Genomic DNA, 26,495 nt, shown 5'->3' on the forward strand with positions numbered 1-26,495 from the left:
CACCCAATAAATCAATTAAGCATCAAAGAAAAGAGTCAAGTTATTTACACAGTTTGAATGTATGAGATGTGACTAGTTATAAGGTATGCTGTCATGCCATTGGTTGACTATTGTGGAGTTTTTTTAGGAGGGCGGTTCTAGGATGAATAAAAGAGGCCAGGCCTATTCCTTCTGTGCTGCCTTCTGTCTCGAAGAAAGAAAAATTACAGTAAGTATACAATTTTAACTATAATACTGCCTCTCATATACAAGAATATAACTACTATAATACTGCTTCTATATACAAGAACATAACTACTATAATACTCCTCCTATATACAAGAATATAACTACTATAATACAGCTCCTATGTACAAGAATATAACTACTATAATACTGCCCCTATATACAAGAATATAACTACTATATACTGCCTCCTCTATACAAGAATATAACTACTATAATACTGCTCCTATATACAAGAATATAACTACTATAATACTGATCCTATATACAAGAATATAACTACTATAATACTGCTCCTATATACAAGAATATATCTACTATAATACAGCTCCTATATACAAGAATATAACTACTATAATACAGCTCCTATGTACAAGAATATAACTACTATAATACAGCTCCTATGTACAAGAATATAACTACTATAATACAGCTCCTATGTACAAGAATATAACTACTATAATACTGCTCCTATATATAAGAATATAACTACTATAATACTGCTCCTATATACAAGAAGATAACTACTATAATACTGCTCCTATATACAAGAATATAACTACTATACTACTGCTCCTATATACAAAAATATAGCTACTATAATACTGCTCCTATATACAAGAATATAACTAGTATAATACTGCTCCTATATACAAGAATATAACTACTATAATACTACCCCCTATATACAAGAATATAACTACTATAATACTGCTTCTCTATACAAGAATATAACTATTATAATACTGCTCCTATATACAAGAATATAACTATTATAATACTGCTCCTATATACAAGAATATAACTACTATAATACTGCCCCCTATATACAAGAATATAACTACTATAATACTGCTCCTATATACAAGAATATAACTACTATAATACAGCTTACTATGTACAGGAATACAATACAATGAGGACTGGACTCTTATATGTTAGATACTGTATATTTATTTATTTATTTTTATGTTTTGTTTTTTATTCTGTCAATGCAAGTATACTTCTTTCCTTTCTTCTATGCTTTATCTTTGGTTCCTGATGACACATTCATCGAATGATAAGGAACATTTCAGTGTTCAGAATAAGTGTCAGTGGTTTCTATGAAGCGAATGTATAGTGTTTCTCTATCATAGACATCCTATGTTCTACACGTACGAGGAACGGACCTCACGCTGCTCTACAAACTTCATATTCATACAACATAATAGGAAAGACTTTTCCCCGAATACCTAGAAGCATGGATGGCCACTTTTATTGTAGGGATTAAATCTTCGACCAGGAACTCATTACTGTATCCACCATCAGCCATGGGATCTCCTGCTGTTCCGGCATCTAGAGAGCAGATAAGAGAATTATCATGTCGGGTGGAAGGAAGAAGACGTTAAACCTCCCCACATGGGGATCTGGGATTCAGAGACTGAACATATTTTCATATTTTATCCTCTTTTTATGTTTTAGGCAGTCAGCAGGAATTCACAGTATACTGTATTACTATATGGCCTTTATTACAGCCCGCTGGCCTTTTTATTATTGGAAATTCCTCGTATGGAGAAGAGACTCATGACCCTCAAGTGCAGCCTAAGGCTGGGTTTACACTGTGGAATTTCTGGGCAGAATTTCTGCCAGAGATCAAGCCGGCAGCACTAAAACCGCGCGGGCTACATTGCCGTCCCCATAGATGCATGCATGCCGTCCCAAATGATCCACCCAGAAATGCATTGCTGTCTATGGGGACAGCAATACAGTCCGTACGGTCCTAGTGTTACCGGCTCGATCTCCAGCAGACATTCTGCCCAGAAATTCCACATTGGGAACCTAGCCTAAGGGTCTGTTCACACGGCAGAATTTCCGCTTGCGGAATTCCGTCTCAAATTAAAGCCCATAGACTTCTATGGGATTCCGAACTCCCATTCACACATCTGAATTTCCGCAAGCGGAAATTCAGATGTGTGAATGGGAGTGCGGAATCCCATAGAAGTCTGTGGGCTTTAATTTGAGGCGGAATTCCGCAAGAGGAAATTCTGCCGTGTGAATAGAATCTAAAGAAAACGATTCCATATTAGAATGGGTATTTCAAGTCGTTTGAGAAACTTTAACGAGGCATAATCCAAAAAAGATAACAGAATGTAAAATACTGTCCGCCTGAACTGAGGAAAAACATCCAGCAAAAGGGGATCCAGTGGACAAAAGCAAACTTGTCACCAAATGGAGTCAGAGGAGGATGGGAGGAATTGTTCTGATGAACAGGAGGAGGACAATCATGAAACTACAGCCGAATACAAGGGTTGTGTCCATCTAATGAGGCTGAACTCACAATACATCATTCCCTGAACAGTTTAGAAACATGACCTGGTCAGATGGATCCAGATCTCTGTGGAGAAACATGGTCTGGTCAGATGGATCCAGATCTCTGTGGAGAAACATGACCTGGTCAGATGGATCCAGATCTCTGTGCAGAAACATGGCCTGGTCAGATGGATCCAGATCTTTGAGGAGGAACATGACCTGGTCAGATGGATCCAGATCTCTGTGAAGTAACATGGCTTGGTCAGAACATGGCCTGGTCAGATGGATCCAGATCTCTATAGAGAAACATGTCCTGGTCAGATGGATCCAGATCTCTATGGAGTAACATGGCCTGGTCAGATGGATCCAGATCTCTGTGGAGAAACATGGCCTGGTCAGATGGATCCAGATCTCTGTGGAGAAACATGGCCTGGTCAGATGAATCCAGATCTCTATAGAGAAACATGGTCTGGTCAGATGGATCCAGAACTCTGTGGAGAAACATGGCTTGGTCAGAACATGTCCTGGTCAGATGGATCCTGTCACGATGCCGGCTGGCAGGAGGTGGATCCTCTGTGCCAGAGAGGGATTGGCGTGGACCGTGCTAGTGGACCGGTTCTAAGTCACTACTGGTTTTCACCAGAGCCCGCCGCAAAGCGGGATGGTCTTGCTGCGGCGGTAGTGACCAGGTCGTATCCACTAGCAACGGCTCAACCTCTCTGACTGCTGAAGATAGGCGCGGTACAAGGGAGTAGACAGAAGCAAGGTCGGACGTAGCAGAAGGTCGGGGCAGGCAGCAAGGATCGTAGTCAGGGGCAACGGCAGGAGGTCTGGAACACAGGCTAGGAACACACAAGGAAACGCTTTCACTGGCACAATGGCAACAAGATCCGGCGAGGGAGTGCAGGGGAAGTGAGGTATACATAGGGAGTGCACAGGTGAACACACTAATTAGAACCACTTGCGCCAATCAGCGGCGCAGTGGCCCTTTAAATCGCAGAGACCCGGCGCGCGCGCGCCCTAGGGAGCGGGGCCGCGCGCGCCGCGACAGGACCGACGGAGAGCGAGTCAGGTACGGGAGCCGGGGTGCGCATCGCGAGCGGGCGCCACCCGCATCGCGAATCGCATCCCGGCTGGAGGCGGTATTGCAGCGCACCGGGTCAGTGGATCTGACCGGAGCGCTGCAGTGGCGAGAGTGTAGCGAGCGCTCCGGGGAGGAGCGGGGACCCGGAGCGCTCGGCGTAACAGTACCCCCCCCCTTGGGTCTCCCCCTCTTCTTAGAGCCTGAGAACCTGAGGAGCAGACTTTTGTCTAGGATATTGTCCTCAGGTTCCCAGGATCTCTCTTCAGGACCACAACCCTCCCAATCGACCAAAAAAAAAGTTTTCCCTCTGACCTTCTTGGAGGCCAGTATCTCCTTAACAGAGAAGATGTCCGAGGAGCCGGAAACAGGAGTGGGAGAAACAAGTTTGGGAGAGAAACGGTTGATGATGAGTGGTTTAAGAAGAGAAACGTGAAAGGCATTAGGAATACGAAGAGAAGGAGGAAGAAGAAGTTTGTAAGAGACAGGATTAATCTGGCACAAAATTTTGAAAGGACCAAGATAGCGTGGTCCCAATTTGTAGCTAGGGACACGGAAGCGAACATATTTAGCGGAGAGCCATACCTGGTCTCCAGGAGAAAAAATGGGGGGAGCTCTTCTTTTCTTATCAGCAAACTTCTTCATGCGTGATGAAGCCTGTAAGAGAGAATTTTGGGTCTCTTTCCATATGGTGGAAAGATCACGAGATATTTCATCCACAGCGGGCAAACCAGAGGGCAAGGGAGTAGGGAGGGGGGGAAGAGGGTGACGGCCGTACACCACGAAAAATGGGGATTTGGAGGAAGATTCAGAGACTCTGAAGTTATACGAGAATTCGGCCCATGGTAGAAGAAGATCTGCCCAGTCATCCTGGCGGGAGGAAACAAAATGTCGTAAATAATCACCCAGGACCTGGTTAATTCTTTCTACTTGCCCATTGGATTGAGGATGATATGCAGAAGAAAAGTTTAATTTAATCTTGAGTTGTTTACAGAGAGCCCTCCAGAATTTTGACACGAATTGGACGCCTCTATCTGAGACGATCTGCGTGGGCAACCCGTGAAGACGAAAAATGTGTACAAAAAATTGTTTTGCCAACTGAGGCGCTGAAGGAAGACCAGGAAGAGGGATGAAATGTGCCATCTTGGAGAATCGATCAACGACCACCCAAACAACAGTGTTGCCACGGGATGGGGGTAAGTCTGTAATAAAGTCCATACCAATCAGAGACCAAGGCTGTTCGGGGACAGGCAGAGGATGAAGAAGACCAGCGGGCTTCTGGCGAGGAGTCTTATCCCGGGCACAGACAGTGCAGGCTCGCACAAAATCCACAACATCCGTCTCCAGAGTCGGCCACCAATAGAAACGAGAGATGAGTTGCACGGATTTCTTGATGCCCGCATGACCTGCGAGATGGGAGGAGTGACCCCATTTGAGGATTCCGAGGCATTGGCGTGGAGAGACGAAGGTCTTCCCTGGAGGAGTTTGCCTGATGGAGGCTGGAGAAGTGGAGATCAGGCAGTCAGGAGGAATGATGTGTTGCGGAGAGAGCTCTACTTCCGAGGCATCCGAGGAACGAGAGAGAGCATCGGCCCTAATGTTCTTATCGGCAGGCCGAAAGTGAATTTCAAAATTAAATCGGGCAAAGAACAGAGACCACCTGGCCTGGCGAGGATTCAGCCGTTGGGCAGACTGGAGATAGGAGAGGTTCTTGTGATCGGTGTAAATAATAACTGGAAATCTTGATCCCTCCAGCAGATGCCTCCATTCCTCAAGTGCTAATTTAGTGGCTAGTAGCTCTCGATCCCCGATGGAGTAGTTCCTCTCCGCCGGAGAGAAGGTCCTAGAAAAAAACCCACAAGTAACAGCATGCCCGGAAGAATTTTTTTGTAGAAGGACTGCTCCAGCTCCTACTGAGGAGGCATCAACCTCCAATAGGAAGGGTTTAGATGGGTCAGGTCTGGAGAGCACGGGAGCCGAAGAAAAGGCAGACTTGAGCTGTTTAAAGGCGTCTTCCGCTTGAGGAGGCCATGACTTAGGATTGGCATTCTTTTTGGTTAAAGCCACGATAGGAGCCACAATGGTGGAAAAATGTGGAATAAATTGTCTGTAATAATTGGCGAACCCCAAAAAACGTTGGATAGCACGGAGTCCGGAGGGGCGTGGCCAATCTAAGACGGCAGAGAGTTTGTCTGGATCCATTTGTAGTCCCTGGCCAGAGACCAAGTATCCTAGGAAAGGAAGAGATTGACATTCAAACAGACATTTCTCCATTTTGGCATAAAGTTGATTGTCACGAAGTCTCTGAAGAACCATGCGGACATGCTGGCGGTGTTCTTCTAGGTTGGCAGAAAAAATCAGGATATCGTCCAGATATACAACAACACAGGAATATAAGAGATCACGAAAAATTTCATTAACAAAGTCTTGGAAGACGGCAGGGGCGTTGCACAGGCCAAAGGGCATGACCAGATACTCAAAGTGTCCATCTCTAGTGTTAAATGCCGTTTTCCATTCATCCCCCTCTCTGATGCGGATGAGATTATAAGCACCTCTTAAGTCCAGTTTGGTAAAGATGTGGGCACCTTGGAGGCGATCAAAGAGTTCAGAGATGAGAGGTAGGGGGTAGCGGTTCTTTACCGTGATTTTATTAAGACCGCGGTAGTCAATGCAAGGACGTAGGGAGCCATCTTTTTTGGACACAAAGAAAAATCTGGCTCCGGCAGGAGAGGAGGATTTGCGGATAAAGCCCTTTTTTAAATTTTCCTGGATGTACTCAGACATAGCAAGAGTCTCTGGGGCAGAGAGAGGATAAATTCTGCCCCGGGGTGGAGTAGTGCCCGGGAGGAGGTCAATAGGACAGTCATAAGGCCTGTGAGGAGGTAGAGTCTCAGCTTGTTTTTTGCAAAAAACATCCGCAAAGTCCATATAGGCCTTAGGGAGACCGGTTACAGGGGGAACCACAGGGTCACGGCAAGGAGTACTGGGAACCGGTTTAAGGCAGTCCTTGAAACAAGAGGGACCCCAACTCTTGATCTCCCCAGTGGACCAATCCAGGGTTGGGGAATGGTGTTGAAGCCAGGGTAGTCCAAGGAGAATTTCGGAAGTGCAATTGGGGAGGACCAAAAACTCAATTTTCTCGTGATGAGGTCCGATGCACATTAGGAGGGGCTCCGTGCGGAAACGTATGGTACAGTCCAATCTTTCATTGTTAACACAATTGATGTAGAGGGGTCTGGCGAGACTGGTCACCGGGATGTTGAACCTGTTGATGAGAGAGGCCAAAATAAAATTTCCTGCAGATCCGGAATCCAAGAAGGCCATAGTAGAGAAGGAGAAGGTAGAGGCAGATATCCGCACAGGCACAGTAAGACGTGGAGAAGCAGAGTTGACCTCAAGGACTGTCTCACCTTTGTGCGGAGTCAGCGTACGTCTTTCCAGGCGGGGAGGACGGATAGGACAATCCTTCAGGAAGTGTTCGGTACCGGCACAGTACAGGCAGAGATTCTCCATGCGGCGTCATGTCCTCTCTTGAGGTGTCAGGCGAGACCGGTCGACCTGCATAGCCTCCACGGCGGGAGACACAGGAACGGATTGCAGGGGACCAGAGGAGAGAGGAGCCGGGGAGAAAAAACGCCTGGTGCGAACAAAGTCCATATCCTGGCGGAGCTCCTGACGCCTTTCGGAAAAACGCATGTCAATGCGAGTGGCTAGATGAATGAGTTCATGTAGGTTAGCAGGGATTTCTCGTGCGGCCAGAACATCTTTAATGTTGCTGGATAGGCCTTTTTTAAAGGTCGCGCAGAGGGCCTCATTATTCCAGGATAGTTCTGAAGCAAGAGTACGGAATTGTACGGCGTACTCGCCAACGGAAGAATTACCCTGGACCAGGTTCAACAGGGCAGTCTCAGCAGAAGAGGCTCGGGCAGGTTCCTCAAAGACACTTCGAATTTCCGAGAAGAAGGAGTGTACAGAGGCAGTGACGGGGTCATTGCGGTCCCAGAGCGGTGTGGCCCATGACAGAGCTTTTCCAGACAGAAGGCTGACTACGAAAGCCACCTTAGACCTTTCAGTAGGAAACTGGTCCGACATCATCTCCAAGTGCAGGGAACATTGAGAAAGAAAGTCACGGCAAAATTTAGAGTCCCCATCAAATTTATCCGGCAAGGATAGTCGTAGGCCTGAAGCGGCCACTCGCTGCGGAGGAGGTGCAGGAGCTGGCGGAGGAGATGATTGCTGAAGCTGTGGTAGTAGCTGCTGTAGCATCACGGTCAGTTGAGACAGCTGGTGGCCTTGTTGCGCTATCTGTTGTGACTGCTGGGCGACCACCGTGGTGAGATCGGCGACAACTGGCAGAGGAACTTCAGCGGGATCCATGGCCGGATCTATTGTCACGATGCCGGCTGGCAGGAGGTGGATCCTCTGTGCCAGAGAGGGATTGGCGTGGACCGTGCTAGTGGACCGGTTCTAAGTCACTACTGGTTTTCACCAGAGCCCGCCGCAAAGCGGGATGGTCTTGCTGCGGCGGTAGTGACCAGGTCGTATCCACTAGCAACGGCTCAACCTCTCTGACTGCTGAAGATAGGCGCGGTACAAGGGAGTAGACAGAAGCAAGGTCGGACGTAGCAGAAGGTCGGGGCAGGCAGCAAGGATCGTAGTCAGGGGCAACGGCAGGAGGTCTGGAACACAGGCTAGGAACACACAAGGAAACGCTTTCACTGGCACAATGGCAACAAGATCCGGCGAGGGAGTGCAGGGGAAGTGAGGTATACATAGGGAGTGCACAGGTGAACACACTAATTAGAACCACTTGCGCCAATCAGCGGCGCAGTGGCCCTTTAAATCGCAGAGACCCGGCGCGCGCGCGCCCTAGGGAGCGGGGCCGCGCGCGCCGGGACAGGACCGACGGAGAGCGAGTCAGGTACGGGAGCCGGGGTGCGCATCGCGAGCGGGCGCCACCCGCATCGCGAATCGCATCCCGGCTGGAGGCGGTATCGCAGCGCACCGGGTCAGTGGATCTGACCGGAGCGCTGCAGTGGCGAGAGTGTAGCGAGCGCTCCGGGGAGGAGCGGGGACCCGGAGCGCTCGGCGTAACAGATCCAGATCTCTATGGAGAAACATGGCCTGGTCAGATGGATCCAGATCTCTATAGAGAAACATAGCCTGGTCAGATGGATCCAGATCTATGTGGAGAAACATGGCCTGGTCAGATGGATCCAGATATCTATGGAGAAACATGGCCTGGTCAGATGAATCCAGATCTATGTGGAGAAACATGGCCTGATCAGTTGGATCCAGATCTCTGTGGAGAAACATGGTCTAGTCAGATGGATCCAGATCTCTGTGGAGAAGCATGGTCTAGTCAGATGGATCCAGATCTCTGTGGAGAAACATGGCCTGATCAGATGGATCCAGATCTCTGTTTAGAAATATGGCCTGGTCAGATGGATCCAGATCTCTATAGAGAAACATGACCTGGTCAGATGGTTCCAGATCTCTATAGAGAAACATGGCCTGGTCAGATGGATCCAGATCTCTGTGGAGAAACATGGCCTGGTAGAAGGATCCAGATCTCTATGGAGAAACATGGCCTGGTCCGATGGATCCAGATCTCTATGGAGAAACATGGCCTGCTCAGATGAATCCAGATCTCTATTTAGAAATATGGTCTGGTCAGATGGATCCAGATCTCTATAGAGAAACATGGCCTGGTCAGATGGATCCAGATCTCTCTGGAGAAACATGGCCTGGTCCGATGGATCCAGATCTCTGTAGAGAAACATGGCCTGGTCAGATGGATCCAGATCTCTGTGGAGAAACATGGCCTGGTCCGATGGATCCAGATCTCTGTAGAGAAACATGGCCTGGTCAGATGGATCCAGATCTCTCTGGAGAAACATGGCCTGGTCCGATGGATCCAGATCTCTGTAGAGAAACATGGCCTGGTCAGATGGATCCAGATCTCTGTGGAGAAACATGGCCTGGTCCGATGGATCCAGATATCTGTAGAGAAACATGGCCTGGTCAGATGGATCCAGATCTCTCTGGAGAAACATGGCCTGGTCCGATGGATCCAGATCTCTGTAGAGAAACATGGCTTGGTCAGATGGATCCAGATCTCTCTGGAGAAACATTGCCTGGTCAGATTGATCCAGATCTCTGTGGCACAATACTCATGGAGGGTAGGATTTGGAACAAGCAGCATGAATTGATGAGCTCTTCTGGTCAGATGTGAACAGTTCAGGCTGGTGGAGGAGGTGTGATGGTGGGGTAAATGTATTCTGGACATACCATGGCTCTTATGATACTTGTGGATGGACATTTGGGCAGCAAGGCTTATCCAAGGATTAAAGTTCATCACTTCATGGCCATTGGTTCTTATATGGCAGAACCTGAGCAGTCCTATATGCACACGGTCACTATATCTTAATGGGTTTTACGGGGGAGTACCGTAAATGGGCTCGTAAAAAAAACCTCGTGGCTCAGCCATGGATTATTTTAGTCTGCATAAATTGGTTCAGCTTTCCAAGTGCTCCAGTTGCCTGGAAAAGGTGGATACAATCCTAGGAGACCTAAGAATGTCATCCCAGACTTTTCCAGGCTACCGGGGCAATTAGAAAGCTGAACTACTTTATGCAGATTAAAATAATCAATGGCCGAGCCACGAGGTTTGTTACGAGCCAATTTACTGTAAATTTACTCAATTCTAAGAGACCTTAGCTGACTCATTGAAATCAATGAGGTACTGAGCAGATACGTCACGGATATGACAGGAGGCAGTTTTGATATTCTACCACCGTATTCGACTGCCAGATTCGCAAAACGAGATGTGAGTGCACCCTAATGGATATTTTCAGAACAATAAAGCGTACTTACCTGCCCTGATCCCTGCCTCTTGGCTTCTTCCTGCATTCTGTGACCTACCTCAGACAGTGATTGCCTAAGCCATCATTTTCCAGATGGTAGCCATACTACAGGAAGCAGAAAGAAGCCGAGAGGACTGGAGATGGGGAGAAGGTTGAACTGCAGTAGTGGGGAACTGCGACACTTGTGTATGCTTTAATTATTATTTTTGCAGCATCTTAAAATATTTACATTGCAGGACAATCACTTTAATTTCCAAACTTGTGGTTTTAAGAGCCTAAAAGGGGTACTCCGGTGGAAAACATATTATATATATATATATATATTTTTTTTTATTTTTTTTTATATATATATCAACTGGTGCCAGAAAGTTATAAAGATTTGTAAATTACTACTATATAAAATATTAATCCTTCCAGTACTTATCAGCTGCTGTATGCTGCACAGGAAGTTCTTTTTTTTTTTTTTCTTTCCAGTCTGACCACAGTGCTCTCTGCTGACACCTCTGTCCATGCCAGGAACTGTCCAGAGCAGGAGCAAATTCCCATAGAAAACTTCACCTATTCTGGACAGTTCCTGACACGGACAGAGGTGTCAGCAGAGAGCACTGTGACCAGACTGGAAAGAACTACACAACTTCCTCTGGACTATACAGCAGCTGATAAATACTGGAAGGATTAAGATTTTTAAATAGAATTAATTTACAAATCTGTTTACCTTTCTGCTATCACACTGTAAGATAAAATTATATAGAGGACCCATGTACTTTATATGAGTGTGTTTCAAATAATGTGTCTCCAGCTGTTGCAAAACTACAGCTCCTAGCATGCCCGGACAGCCGTTGGCTGTCCGGGCATGCTTGGAGTTGTGGTTTTGCAACAGCTGGAGGCACCCTGGTTGGGAAACACTACTTTATATCTTTGCTCACGGTTTATTGTTATTGAAAAATTGGTAAATAAAACCTTTGAAAAAAAAAAATTTGCTCCATAACGATAAAAATAAACCAATAATAATTTAGAATTTTACCTTCTGAGCTTTGCCAAAAAGCGTACGCTTTCATCCTCAGCGCAGTGCGAAATCGCTCTTTATTGCTCAGGGCAATGTTCTTTGGCTCTTTCGAGGGGCTCTCTTCCACACCTTCAATGTTCAATGGGGAAAATGTTTTTGATTTTGGACTGTTCCCGCGTGGGTTGGATAGCCGTACCCGATCTAACAGGCTCCATCTTTGACTGAAAATAATGTATACATGTGTGTATTAGATTTTTTTCACAGCATAGGGAGAGGTTAAAACAAACTTGCAGCCATGACAAGGCTCAAAAATTCCAAGAATACGAAGAGAGAATATTCTTTTTTTAATAGCATTTATTATAAAAAAATATTTAGTTGCACTTGCCCTTGTCTTGTTTATTTTATTTCAAAGTGGTAATTTCTAACTGGCTGATGCCTCCAGTTTTCAGCAACTCAATTGTAAGCTTTACTGTACAGACTAGAACAGTATCAGCAGAGTAATCTCATTATCAGTTTAAAGAGATGACAGCTGTATTGTAATGCAAAAGGTCTAGGTGAGGGTGCATTTACATCACGATTTTGCCATACTGTTTTTTTTTTTTTTTGCATAACGTATGCCTTAAAAACTGACAAAACTGTATGCAAAAGTATGTTATAAATTTAAACTGCATACAGTTTTAAACTGTATACATTTTGAATTTAGATGTCCGGTTGCATCAGTTTTTGCAAAAAAAAAGTTTAGATTATTTGATTGAAATACCAAGGAAAGTGCCTTTGTGTCTAGGGTTCACACCATGTTTTTGCAGTACAGTTCCCGTATACGTTTTCAATTAGAAAACCGTACAGAACCGTATTGAAAAACCGTATGCATTCACTCTCCATTGAAAACCGTATGCCAAACAATGCATCAGGTTGTGTCCGTTTTGCATCCTGTACGGTTTTGTCAGTTTTTTTTTCCCATACCCAAAACCGTAGCCTACCACGGTTTTTGGTCCTGGGGAAAAACCATATTGAGGGTGGGTTCACACCACGATTTTGCTAATCGTGTGGTAGGCCACGGTTTTCTGTCCAGAAAAAAAAAAGTAAAAAACGGTGTGGCTTGAAAAATGGAGACAACTGTATACATTATGGTGCATACGTTTTTTAATGGGAAGTCTATGGGCACGGTTTTCTGTGCGGTTGCATACGTTTTTTTTATGAAACTGTATGCCGAAACCGCATAGCAAAATCGTGGTGTGAACCCACCCTGAAATGTATACGTTTTTTTTTTTTTAAAACATGGGAGTCAATGGGAACCGTAGAGAACTGTATGTGCGTACGGTTCCATCCGGTTTTCACCATACGGTTTTTGACTTTGCACTGCTTTTTTCTTGGAATTTTAATCAAACAAGTGAAACTTTATTCATAATGGAATGAAAAGTTAAAAATTTATACTTTTTTCTTAAAAAACAGATGCAACCGGACATCATTTTTCAAACCGTATAGGATTAAAATTTGTACACACGTTTCGATACAGTTTAGTCAGGTTTTGAGGAATCCATTTTAGTTTTTCTATCAAAACACTGATACGGGAACTGTATTTCAAAAACATGGTGTAAACCCAATATGCCACCATAGACCAATCCGTTTTCCATTGACTTCAATGTTTATGTATACAGTTTTTAACCAGGACACAAAACCGTAGTAGACTGCCATTTTGTGTACTCTAAAAATGCACAAAATTGGCCATGACCAAAGAGGTACACAACCATATGCTTCTTGTTACATAAGTTTTTTGTTTTTTTTTGCATGGGATGTCTATGTATATGGTTTTCTACACGGTTGTATACAGTTTCCTTTACAAAGCCATATACGGTAACTATATAGCAAAATCGTGATGTAAATGCACCCCAAGACAGGATGACGACACAAATGCACAGATAAGACTCTGTATGCAGCTCCCCTGTCACTCCCTGGTCTCACGGGGGAGGGTATCTAGAGGAACCATATATCCAAACCCTGCTGTACTGCCTACATACAGCTATACAGACGCGAAAGGTGTGTATTTAATTTTACTGAAAAAATTAAAATATTTTAGTAAAAATGACTTATCAATATTACTAATAACCGCTGGGACCCCTGCAATCTCCAGAATGGGGCCCCAGGGTCTTTATTATGAATGAAGCAGCGAGTTACGCATGTGCCACCACACTACATTCGTTGCCTATGTGGTCTAGTAAATATTCACTTTTAAAGTGTAATACCCCTTTAGTGAAAATAAGTCATTTTAAGTCAGAATATCCCTTAAAGGGGTAGTCCAGTGGTGAAAAACTTATCCCCTATCCTAAGGATAGGGGATAAGTTTGAGATCGCGGGGGGTCCGACCGCTGGGGCCCCCTGCGATCTCTCTGTACAGGGGCCAGGCTCTCCGGCCAGATATCGGGTGTCGACCCCCACACGAAGCGGCGGCCGACACTCCCCCTCAATACATCTCAATGGCAGAGCCGGAGATTGCCGAAGGCAGCGCTTTGGCTCTGCCATAGAATTGTATTGAGGGGGCGTGTCGGCCGCCTCTTCGTGCGGGGGTCGATACGCCCCCTTTGCGCGGGCTGTCGGGGCTCCGTACAGGAGATTGCAGGGGGCACCAGCGGTCGGACCCCCCGCGATCTGCAACTTATCCTCTTATCCCCCCTGGACTACTCCTTTAATGGGGTACTCCGGCGCTTAGACATCTTATCCCCTATCCAAAGGAGCGTTGTGACGTCAAGGCTCCGCCCCGTGTGACGTCACGTTCCGCCCCCTCAATGCAAGCCTATGGGAGGGGACATGACAGCTGTCACGCCCCCTCCCATAGGCTTGCATTGAGGGGGCGGAGCGTGACGTCACACGGGGCGGAGCCTTGACGTCACAACGCTCCGGCCCCGTGATCGACAGTAATCAGACACGGAGCGAACACGCTCCGGGGACTGATTTTAACGGGGTGCGGCGTGCAAGATCACGGGTCTTTGGACAGGGGATAAGATGTCTTAGTGCCGGAGTAACCCTTTAAATCAACCAAATCAAATCAACTGGTGCCAGAAAGTCAAACAGATTTGTAAGGTTCTCTTCTATTAAAAAATAATCTTAACCCTTCCAGTACTTATAAGCTGCTGTATGCTCCACAGGAAGTTGTGTAGTTCTTTTCTGTCTGACCACATTACGCTCTGGTGACACCTCTGTCCATGTCAGGAACTGTCCTGAGCAGGAGAGGTTTGCTATGGGGATTTGCTCCTGCTCTGGACAGTTCCTGACATGGACAGAGGTGTCAGCAGAGAGCACTGTGCTCTGAATGGAAAGAACGACACAACTTCCTCTGGAGCATACAGCAGCTGATTAGAAGTAATTTATAAACCTGTTTAACTTTCTAGCACCAGTTGATTTGAAATAATTTTTTTTCCACCGAAGTACCCCTTTAAGGACTATCAAATAACTAAAAAATATAAAGTGCCATAATACGTAACTTTTAATTGGTAATCAAACTAAAACACACCCAAAAAATACAGACTAAAATCTGACACGCATTACCTAAGATATTGAATTTTTTTTTATTTTTTTTTAAATAGGAAATTTAAATTGTAGGCAAAAAATCAAGTGGGGCCAGGGAGTCTTAGAAATTTCCTTTAGTGAATGACCTCAGCATTTTTTACTTAGTCATTTGTTCCTTGAAGTAAATATTCAGTCCCCGCGCCATCATTTACGGTTGTTTTGTGTGAGAATGGTTCGCCAGCGGTGTGTGATAATAGCGCTCTGTGCGTAAGCTATTCATATAAAGTAACCAGTTCTATTATTGAAAGTATAATCGCAGCTTTTTCGTCTATTTAATAATTCATTCTGCCGAAAATTAAGTCGCATTTTCATTTCCTTCCATGTAATTATGCAACACTTCTCTTTAAACCGAAGACGTTTAAAGGAATTATGTACAGAAATAAAAAGAACCCCACCAAAAAAACACATATAAAGCTTCTTCCGGAGCATGTGCGCCACTTCTTCTTATTCTAACTTATTATACAGTCATGGCAGTAAATGTTGGCACCCCCAGAAATGTTTCAAGAAAATGAAGTATTCCTCACAGGAAAGGATTGCAGTAACACATGTTTTGCTATACACATGTTTATTCCCTTTGTGTGTATTGGAACTAAACCAAAAAAGGGAGGAAAAAAGCAAATTGAACATAATGTCACCAAACTCCAAAAATGGTCTGGACAAAATTATTGACACCCTTAACTTAATATTTGGTTGCACACCCTTTAGAAAAAATAACTGAAATCAGTCACTTCCTATAACCATCAATAAGCTCCTTACACCTCTCAGCCGGAATGTTGGATCACTCTTCCTTTGCAAACTCCTTTGCAAACAGGTCTCTTATTGGAAGGCGCCTTTTCCCAACAGCAATTTTAAGATCTCTCCACAGGTGATCAACGGGATTTAGATCTGGACTCATTGCTGCCACTTCAGATCTCTCCAGCACTTTGTTGTCATCCATTTCTGGGGCTTTTTGACATATGTTTGGGGTCATTGTTCTGCTGGAAGACCCAAGATCTCGTACACAAACCCAGCTTTCTGACACTGGGCTGTACAGTGCGACCCAAAATCCGTTGGTAATCCTCAGATTTCATGATGTCTTGTACACATTCAAGGCCCCCAGTGCCAGAGGCAGCAAAACAACCACAAAACATCATTGAATCTCCACCATATTTCCCTGTAGGTACTTTGTTCTTTTCTTTGTAGGCCTCATTACATTTTCGGTAAACAGTAGAATGATGGGCTTTACCAAAAAGCTCTATCTTGGTCTCATCTGTCCACAAGACGTTTTCCCAGAAGGATTTTGATTTACTCAAGTTCATTTTGGTAAAATATAGTCTTGCTTTTTTATGTCTGTATCAGCAGTGGGGTCCTCCTGGGTCTCCTCCATAGTGGGGTCCTCCTGGGTCTCCTCCATAGTGGGGTCCTCCTGGGTCTCCTCCATAGTGGGGTCCTCCTGGGTCTCCTCCATAGTGGGGTCCTCCTGGGTCTCCTCCATAGTGGGGTCCTCCTGGGTCTCCTCCATAGTGGGGTCCTCCTGGGTCTCCTCCATAGTGGGGTCCTCCTGGGTCTCCTCCATAGTGGGGTCCTCCTGGGTCTCCTCCATAGTGGGGTCCTCCTGGGTCTCCTCCATAGTGGGGTCCTCCTTGGTCTCCTCCATAGTGGGGTCCTCCTGGGTCTCCTCCATAGTGGGGTCCTCCTGGGTCTCCTCCATAGTGGGGTCCTCCTGGGTCTCCTCCATAGCGTTTCATTTCATTTATATATTGACGGACAGTTCGCCCTGACACTGATGCTCCCTGAGCCTGCAGGACAGCTTGAATATCTTTGGAACTTGTTTGGGGCTGCTTATTCACCATCCGGACTATCCTGCGTTGACACCTTTCGTAACTTTCGTAACTTCCATCCAAGCCCAGGGAGATTAGCTACAGTGCCACGGGTTGCAAACTTATTGATAATGTTGCGCACTGTGGACAAAGGCAAATCTAGTTCTCTGGAGATGGACTTGTAACCTTGAGATTGTTGATATTTTTCCACAATTTTGGTTCTCAAGTCCTCAGACAGTTCTCTTCTCCTCTTTCTGTTGTCCATGCTTAGTGTGGCACACACAGACAGGCAATGCAAAGACTAAGTGAACTTCTCTCCTTTTTATCTGCTTTCAGGTGCTTGAAACAATCTTATTTTTCCACAATTTTGAAACGGTGCCAATAATTTTGTCCAGACCATTTTTGGAGTTTGGTGACATTATGTCCAATTTGCTTTTTTTTCTCCCTTTTTTGGTTTAGTTCCAATACACACAAAGGGAATAAACATGTGTATAGCAAAACATGTGTTACTGCAATCCTTTTCTGTGAGAAATACTTCATTTTCTTGAAAAATTTCAGGGGTGCCAACATTTACAGCCATGACTGTATATACTGCGGGCGCTACCATAGACATGTGCTACTCACTGTTGCCTCTAAGGCACTGTTACCCAACCAGGATGCCTCCAGCTGTTGCAAAACCACAACTCCCAGCATGCTGGGAGTTGTAGTTTTTCAACCGCTGGAGGCACCCTAAAAGGGAAACATGGCTTTAAGGTCCTATTCACACAGCAGAATTTGCGAACGAATTACAACAGAAAAAATCTGTTCGCAAATTCCGTTGCGGCAGAGTCCCATTGTTTTGTTAATGGGATTCTGCTGCACCGTGCACATATCTGCCGCGGAAATTCCGATTCCATCTTACGCAGAAAAAATTATTTTTGTGGAATCCGCTCGGAAATGCATTGCTGTCGATGGAGATGGCGCATTCTGCCGGCGCCTGCTGTCTGTGAAATGTCTGCCTGGAAATTTTCGCGCCAGACATTGTGAAGATCAACATAGCCTTAGGGTATGTGTACACGGCGTAATTTCCGTGCAGAATTCCTCTGGAGATTCCGGCGGATTTTACTGCCTATTGATTTCAGTGGTATTCCGCAGTCCCATTCAGACAGCGGAAATTCCACGGCGGAAATGACGCTTTCCGCAAAAATATAAGATCAATCTTATATTTTGCAGATTTCCGTGGTGGAATCCCTTTGAGAACACAGAAATTCCACCATAATTCTGCTGCAATTCCAGTGGAATTCCGCAATTCTGTTCGGTATGCTTTGCCAAACTGAATTTTTTCAGAATTGCGGAAAATCTGCCGTGTAAACATACCCTGAGGAGAAATAATAAATCAAAAGAAGAAAGGGTTAACAGGAGGGCATCTAAAATGACCAGGGTGGAGTAAAACATTTTAATGGGTGACAGTAGTGTGGAGAAAATGAGCACTAGAGATGAGCAAAACTACAGTAAATTCGATTCGTCACGAACTTCTCGGCTCGGCAGTTGATGACTTATCCTGCATAAATTAGTTCAGCTTTCAGGTGCTGCGGTGGGCTGGATAAGGTGGATACAGTCCTAGGAGACTCTTTCCTAGGACTGTATCCACCTTTTCCAGCCCACCGGAGCACCTGACGGCTGAACTAATTTACACAGGAAAAGTCATCAACTGCCGAGCCGAGAAGTTCGTGACGAATCGAATTTACTGTAAGTCCGCTCATCTCTAATGAGCACAAAGGGGGAGATTTATCAAAACCAGTCCAGAGGAAAAATTGCTGCGTTGCCCATAGCAACCAATCAGATCGCTTCTTTCATTTTTAACAAGACCTGTGCAAAATGAAAGAAGCGATCTGATTGGTTGCTATGGGCAACTGGGCAACTTTTCCTTTCCACAGGTTTTGATAAATCTCCCCCAAAAAGCAGAGCTTATGGAAGTTATAGGCCCAAAGACTGAGGCTGCACTACTGAGAGCTCCATATCACAAAATACATCAATACCTACATCTAACCTGGCTTAAAAGTGTTATGATTATGTGGAGACATTGATGTAGATCATTGATCTCCAATCTGTAAACCTCCTCATATTGCAAAACTACAACTCCCAGCATGCCCGGACAGCCAACGGCTGTCCGGGCATGCTGGGAGTTGTAGTTTTTCCACGTCTGGAGGTCCACAGTTTTGAGATCACTGACGTAAATAGTAATCTGGATCCACTTAAGATCACCATGACAACACTATGAAAATCAGAAGGGGACATGTTCTCATCGGAATCAGTAGTGCAGCCTCAGGCTTAGGGCCTGTAACTTTATGTAGGTCTCAGTACAGGGCCACGTTTTCTTTCCATAAATTTTTTTTTCTCGCTGATTTTTGAGCCAAAAACAGCCCAAAAATGGACGTATTTTTATTATTATTATTTTTTTTTTAAACTATTTTTCTATTGAATATTTGAGGGAGATTTATCTTGTTGTCTCCCAATAAGATTCCCTCTGTTGCCCATAGCAACCAATCACAGCTTTCATTTTACCACACCAAAATGAGGCATAAAAGTTGAGCAGTGATTGGTTACTATGGGCAACAAAGAGAATCCTTCTACAGCCTACGGTTGCCGGATCCGGCTGGGGGAGGGGAAAACCGGGCGCTCCCGTACCACAGCCAGAGCGGCACTGAAATCCATTTACTTTATTGAGACGACCGGAGTCAAACAGTGACTCCGGTCGGCTCATTTTTTGACCCGTATGCGGTTTCCTGACCGGACCTAAAACCGTAGAATATTACGTTTTTTGGTCCGGTCAAAAAAAAAACAGATATGGGTCAAAAATGAGTCGACCGGAGTCACTCTTGGATTTCAGCGCTCGTCCTGGGGTACGGGAGCGCCCGGTTTTCCCCTCCCCCAGCCGGATCCGACAACTGTAGGCCGAAAACGAGGTGTGAATGCAGCCTTAGGAAGAGACGCTGACAAACTTTTCTTTGGCGTCTTTTTGGCCACAAAAAAAAAAATTCCACAAAAAACTGAACTTTTCGATATTCACTCCCAAGGTGCAGTATCTGGGGCTTTTTCCCCCAAAATAGTGGGTATAATTATAAGTTTTTTTTTGCTTTCGAGATTTACCCCCACATTTTTTCTCACTACAAGTCACGTGATTCTTTTATCATGTGACTCAAGGAAGGATAGGGAGGAAAAAATGGCGGGAAAAAAAACTGAAAAACAAAAAAACTATGGGGGAGATTTATCATTGCTTTTAGAGCATTTTTTTGTCAATGTTTAGGCGCAGTTCAGGCGCAAGCAGCATATTCTGAGACTTTTATGCGTCTTTTGATATAGACAGTTTTACTCTTTTTGCCTGCCCGTAGAACTTTCTCTTTCTGAACATGTGGTGGTCACGTATTTATCATTTGCGACTTTTGTCAAAAGTCGCTATTTTTTTTGCGCAAAGGTACTTTTTTTTTTTTAGGTGCAATGCTACACCACCTACCAGTAGGCGTGAGAATCACTTCTACCTTTCACAATTCAACCTTTAACCCCTTGTGGACAACAGCGTCCCACTCCCCTTCTATGACACGTGCTCAGGAGCTGAGCGCGGGTCATAGCTGGGTGGTCCTGGCGGCTATCTGCCACCAGGACCCATCTCTAATGCCAGACATCACCGATCACGGTGATGCCCGGCTTTAACCTTTTAGACACCGCAATCAAATTTGATTGTAGCCTCTAAAATGCAAGTAAAAATGTCCCGGCAGCTCTAGTGAAAGTAAGTAAAAAAAAACACCTAACCTGCCAAATTCAGGACCCGGGAAAGTGTCTACTTCCCTCCCTCACAAGCGTCTAGAAAAAGTGTATGTGGTAGAGCTTTTCCCACCACAGCAGAGCTGCGCAAAACTCATCATCCTGCTGCACCTTCTTGATAAATAAGATGCACGCTAGTCAAACCCACCACCCAAAAAAAACGGGGAAAATAGCTCTACCGTAGACATTCTTTGATAAATCTGGGCCTATCTCTTTACACACTAAGGGGAAGAATTAGCAAAACCTGTCCAGAGGAAACGTTGCCCAGTTGCCCATAGCAACCAATCAGATCTCTTCTTTCATTGCTCACAGGCCTTTTCAAAAATGAAAGAAGCGATCTGATTGGTTGCCATGGGCAATACGCCGCTACGAGCAGACACACTGCTATGTGCAATATACTCGCACATCGCGGCAGCGCTCGGCCTAGCTCAGAGAGCAGGGGGCCGGCCGCGGTGTGTGCGGAGGACACAGCGCATGCGCAGCACATCGCTTCAGTGTGTCTGCTCGTAGGGGCGTATTGCCGCTCCGAGCAGGCACCTGTAAAGGCAGCATACAGCGGTCCTTCAGAGGCAACGTTATACGCGCTGGGGATCCGTTCGTGTGAACGTACCCTAAGGGTATGTTAACACATACGCAGATTTGATACATCCAACTGTGGACCTCCAGACGTGGCAAAACTACAACTCCCAGCATGCCCGGACAGCCGTTGGCTGTCCGGGCATGCTGGGAGTTGTAGTTTTGCAATATGAGGAGGTTTACAGATGGGAGATCACTGATCTACATCAATGTCTCCACATAATCATAACACTTTTAAGCCAGGTTAGATGTAGATATTGATGTATTTTGTGATATGGAGCTCTCAGTAGTGCAGCCTCAGTCTTTGGGCCTATAACTTCCATAAGCTCTGCTTTTTGGGGGAGATTTATCAAAACCTGTCCAGAGGAAACGTTGCTGAGTTGCCCATAGCAACCAATCAGATCGCTTCTTTCATTGTTCACAGGCCTTTTCAAAAATGAAAGAAGCGATCTGATTGGTTGCTGTGGGCAACTCAGAAACGTTTCCTCTGGACAGGTTTTGATAAATCTCCCCCCCCTAGCATCTTTTCCTGGCATTTTGTGTACCATTAGAAGTCTATAGGAGGAGAAACACACCAATGCCTTAAAAAAAGGGTGAAAAGAGAAATACCCCCGAAAAAGCCCCGTGTGTTTCATATTTCCCTACTGACTTTTGGGATAACATCTGGCTGCAGCGTTTTTGGCCCAAAAAATACACCTTGCAGTAGGTACGTTTTTTTGGAGGTGTTTTTCACAAAAGTGCTGTGTGCGTTTCCAGCCTTAGAGTGCGTTCACACAAGCATATCCCCAGCGCGTATTATGCTGCGGATCCGCCGCTAAAGGACCGCTGTATGCTGCCTTTACAGGTGCCTGCTCGGAGCGGCAATACGCCGCTACGAGCAGACACACTGTGATGTGCAATATACTCGCACATCGCGGCAGCTCTCGGCCTAGCTCAGAGAGCAGGGGACCGGCCGCGGTGTGTGCGAGGACACAGCGCATGCACAGCACATGGCTTCAGTGTGTCTGCTCGTAGCGGCGTATTGCCACTCCGAGCAGGCACCTGTAAAGGCAGCATACAGCGGTCCTTCAGCGGCAGATCCGCAACGTTATACGCGCTGGGGATCCGTTCGTGTGAACGTACCCTCAGGGTATGTTAACACGTACGCAGATTTGATGCATCCAACTGTGGACCTCTAGACGTGGCAAAACTACAACTCCCAGCATGCCCGGACAGCCGTTGGCTGTCCGGGCATGCTGGGAGTTGTAGTTTTGCAATATGAGGAGGTTTACAGATTGGAGATCACTGATCTACATCAATGTCTCCACATAACCAGAACACTTTTAAGGCTGGGTTCACACCACGTTTTTCAAATACGGTAACCTTATACGGTTTTCCGCAAAAAAAAACGTATACGACCGTATCCGAAACCGTATGCATAGAGAATGCATTGTAAACCGTATTCCAAATGTTGTGTACAGTTGCATCCGTTTTGCCTCGGATACGGTTTTGCCGATTTTTCAACCGTAGGCAAAAACACTGTCGACCACGTTTTTGCCTCCGGTTGGAAAACCGTATGCGATCCGTATGCGGTTCTTTTAACATTGTTGTCTATGAGAACCGTACACAGAATTTCAGAATACGGTTGCACACGGTTTTTCTAATCCGTTTTTGGAGTTGACACATGCGCAGATTGGAATTTCAATAGAACAATAATAACTTTATTAAATTGCTGGAAAACTAATTCCAACAAAATAGCAAAACCCTTGGCAAAAACTGATGCAAACGGATTGAACCGTACGGGGAAAAACCGTATACGTTTTAATTTGGAGTCATACGGTTGTATACGTTTTTTTAGCGGCAAACCGCATACAGTAACCGTATTTGAACCCAGTGTGAACCCAGCCTTAGCCAGGTTAGATGTAGATATTGATGTATTTTGTGATATGGAGCTCTCAGTAGTGCAGCCTCAGTCTTTGGGCCTATAACTTCCATAAGCTCTGCTTTTTGGGGGAGTTTTATCAAAACCTGTGGAAAGGAAAAGTTGCCCAGTTGCCCATAGCAACCAATCAGATCGCTTCTTTCATTTTGCAGAGGTCTTGTTAAAAATGAAAGAAGCGATCTGATTGGTTGCTATGGGCAACGCATCAAATCTTTGCAGGATCCTGTATGTGTGAATGTACCCTTAGGCTGCATTAACGCACAGTTTGGGGCATGCGGCAGCCCCATTCATTTCAATGGGGTGACCGGAATCCGCTAGTGACCCTGGTCGGCTAATTTTTCCACCGTATCAGGTTTTTGAACCAGACAGAAAAGTGCAGCAGACCAAAGTTTACAGTCCGGTTCAAAAACCTGATACGGTGGAAAAATGAGCCGACCATGGTCACTAGCGGATTCCGGTCACCCCATTGAAATGAATGGGGTACGACAAAAGCAATTATCTGACCCTTTAATACAGTGTAATTTGCCATGTAGGAAAAAAAAAAAGTTTTTCTTTTAGGGTACATTCCCACACTGCGTATTTGCTGCGTATTTGCTGCTGCGTATTTTATTTTCTCTGTTGAAGTCCATGGGTAGGAAAATACGCAGCACCAAATACGCAGCAAATACGCAGCAAAATACGCCGTGTGGAAACGTACCCTTAAACTGTAAAAAGACGTCTCAAAAAAGGTTGTGTGAGCACAGCCTAAGGCCTCGTTCACATTAAGGGAACTCCAGGAACAATTCCGACTAAATTTAATCTGGCATGCAGAATCTTAGGCCGCATTCACACGGCGGAAATTCCGTGCAGACTTCCGATTGGAATGTCTGCGCGGAATTTCCGCTGCAGCAGAGCCCCGATGAATTCAATAGAAATACCCTTTTCCGTGTCTGCACAAAGAATGGATGAGTGTCCGCACGGAATTCGGCAACAATTTTCCACACAGAATTCCGCCTAAATTTATGGTCCATTAACTTTAATGGGATTCTCTAAGGATATTCAAATAGCAGAATTTCCGCATTCCGCAGTGCAGAAAAATATTAGTCTGGTCTTATATTTTTCCGGACTTCGGCTGAGGAATCCCATTGAAGTTAATGGGGTTTGATTTCTTCTTTGGGGTTTGAGTTTGTGCAGAATCCGCACAGAATGCAAACAGATTCCGCGCAGAATCTGCATTTCTATTAAATAAAATTGATCTTTTACCAAGTTGCGGAATTCGTGCTGAAATTTGTGCATGAATACAGCACTGAATCCGCAAGTGATTAAAAACTGCAGAATTCTGCACAGAACCAAAACCAAATTTATGCAGATTTTCTGCCGCATGAACACGGCCTTCCTGCGGAAATAAGCGGCAACTTTTAAAGTCCCATTTACTAACAGGCTTTCCATTCAGATTCTGGCACAAAAAATTAACATGTTCATTCTTTCAGCAAAATCTGTATCCAAATCAGAAATTCTGGTGTGCGAACAGTGCAGCAGCCTCCTATTCAGGTCATCATCCACCCGGAATTTCCTCTTAAAGATCCAGAGCAGAATGTCCGTAGTGTGAACAAGCCCTTACAGATATTAAAAGCAGAGATTCTGCTTCATGACAAGTCTCAGTAATATCGTCCATCACAGGTCCATAGCCGCAGATAGGAGGAGCGGAGCCGAGTGGGCGGCTTTTTGGCAATTTAAAATAAATAATAGGACGTTTCTTATTCATTTCAGATGTACTAGAACAATACAAATTGGTTGTAAATTTGGACATAAGGTGGCCATACACCACTTCCACACCATTCAGGAACATTTAGGGATTCACCCATCCCATCCCCCCTTCCCACCTCCAACACCCTTTGAATCTATCTGTAAACGAGACACCTCCACTAGAGGCTTGATCTCAAGAATTCATGATATCCTAATATCTCCAGAGGACACGTCCCAACTACGACACCCATAGATAACCAAGTGGGAATCTTATTTAGGGAAATCTCTCACCTTTGCACAATGGCAGGTCATATGGTCACGGGCAGCTAAGTCCTCGACTTGTATCACACACAAAGAGAACCAGTACAAAATCTTACTACATTGGTATCACACGCCTGAGCTGCTGCACCGACTCTTCCCGCAGCTTTCACCCTCTTGTTGGAGGTGTAATAGAGATATTGGTTCTATACCACACATATTTTGGGACTGCCCACTTCTAAGACACTTTTGGCTGGAGGTTCAGTCACTAGTTAGGAGGGTTATAGGGTCCCACATCCCACTGTCAGCGGAGACATATCTTCTGAACATCCCCCCCAGCGGAATCACTACCATTCAGTCTAAACTCTTCTTACATATACTCACTGCGGCCAAGTGTCTTGTGGCTCAGTGGTGGAAGAAAACTGATAGCCCCCCCATTCCAGATGCTACTAGATAAAATCGCAGATATACGGAGAATGGAAAATATGTCCGCCATGGTGGAAAACAGACTGGACGCTTTTGATACTTTGTGGCGCCGGTGGGATGAATATGTGGAGTCCCTGAGAGTGGTCTGAGGCAGTGGACGGACCCCGAGGAGCTGGAGCCGAGCGGATACTTCTCTATTCTCTTTATCTTCCATACTTATCCGTCCCTTTATCTTTATCTTCCATACTTATCCGTCCCTTTATCTTTATCTTCCATACTTATCCGTCCCTTTATCTTTATCTTCCATACTTATCCGTCCCTTTATCTTTATCTTCCATACTTATCCGTCCCTTTATCTTTATCTTCCATACTTATCCGTCCCTTTATCTTTATCTTCCATACTTACCTGTCTTTTTCTCTATTAACTTTCTACCTCTTACAAACCTCCTGTTTTTTTTTTTTTACATTATTTTACATCTTCTTCATTGCATATTGCCTGGATTATTGACCATAAGCTGAGGTGTAATGGATCCGGAGTCAAGAGATATTATTAGTATCCTCTAATAGCGCTTCATATTATCCTCGCTTCATTCTTTTTTATCTGTTAGATAACGGCTTTTATCTAAGCTTCATGTCTCTGATGTGGGGTCTTCCCCGGATACTCACAGAGCCGACCTGAAATAATCTGGACTTTACAACATCTTTACAGCCGGATCTATGTTATCATATTTTGACCTGGTCTTATTAATATGTAATGACTCTGTTTATTATTCTATGTACTTTTATTTTCTTATTCTCAAATATCTGTTTTAAAGAAAAATTCTTTAATAAAAAAACAGTTATAAAAAAAAGGCCATACACATTTAATAGCTGCCCACCTAACATTCATTTGGCTGACCACTATCTCTCCCTATCTCCCCACATACATGAACATTTGGCATGGTGTAATAATCATGTG

At 45.0% G+C, this 26,495-nt stretch overlaps 1 protein-coding gene across 2 annotated transcripts in view; it reads right to left on the bottom strand.

Annotated features, from left to right (window-relative positions):
• The window catches only part of KCNQ3 (potassium voltage-gated channel subfamily Q member 3), a 257,626-nt gene that overhangs the window by 17,850 nt on the left and 213,281 nt on the right, over window positions 1-26,495 (bottom strand). For both annotated transcript variants that reach the window (XM_056522783.1, XM_056522782.1), the window contains 2 exons: window positions 11,486-11,688; window positions 1,458-1,560 (listed from right to left, as the gene is read on the bottom strand). In XM_056522783.1, the coding sequence (XP_056378758.1) occupies window positions 1,458-1,560; window positions 11,486-11,688 (306 nt within the window). The remainder of the gene's footprint in view (window positions 1-1,457; window positions 1,561-11,485; window positions 11,689-26,495) is intronic.

Source organism: Hyla sarda, chromosome 5, assembly GCF_029499605.1.
Source record: "Hyla sarda isolate aHylSar1 chromosome 5, aHylSar1.hap1, whole genome shotgun sequence".
NCBI lineage: Eukaryota > Metazoa > Chordata > Amphibia > Anura > Hylidae > Hyla > Hyla sarda.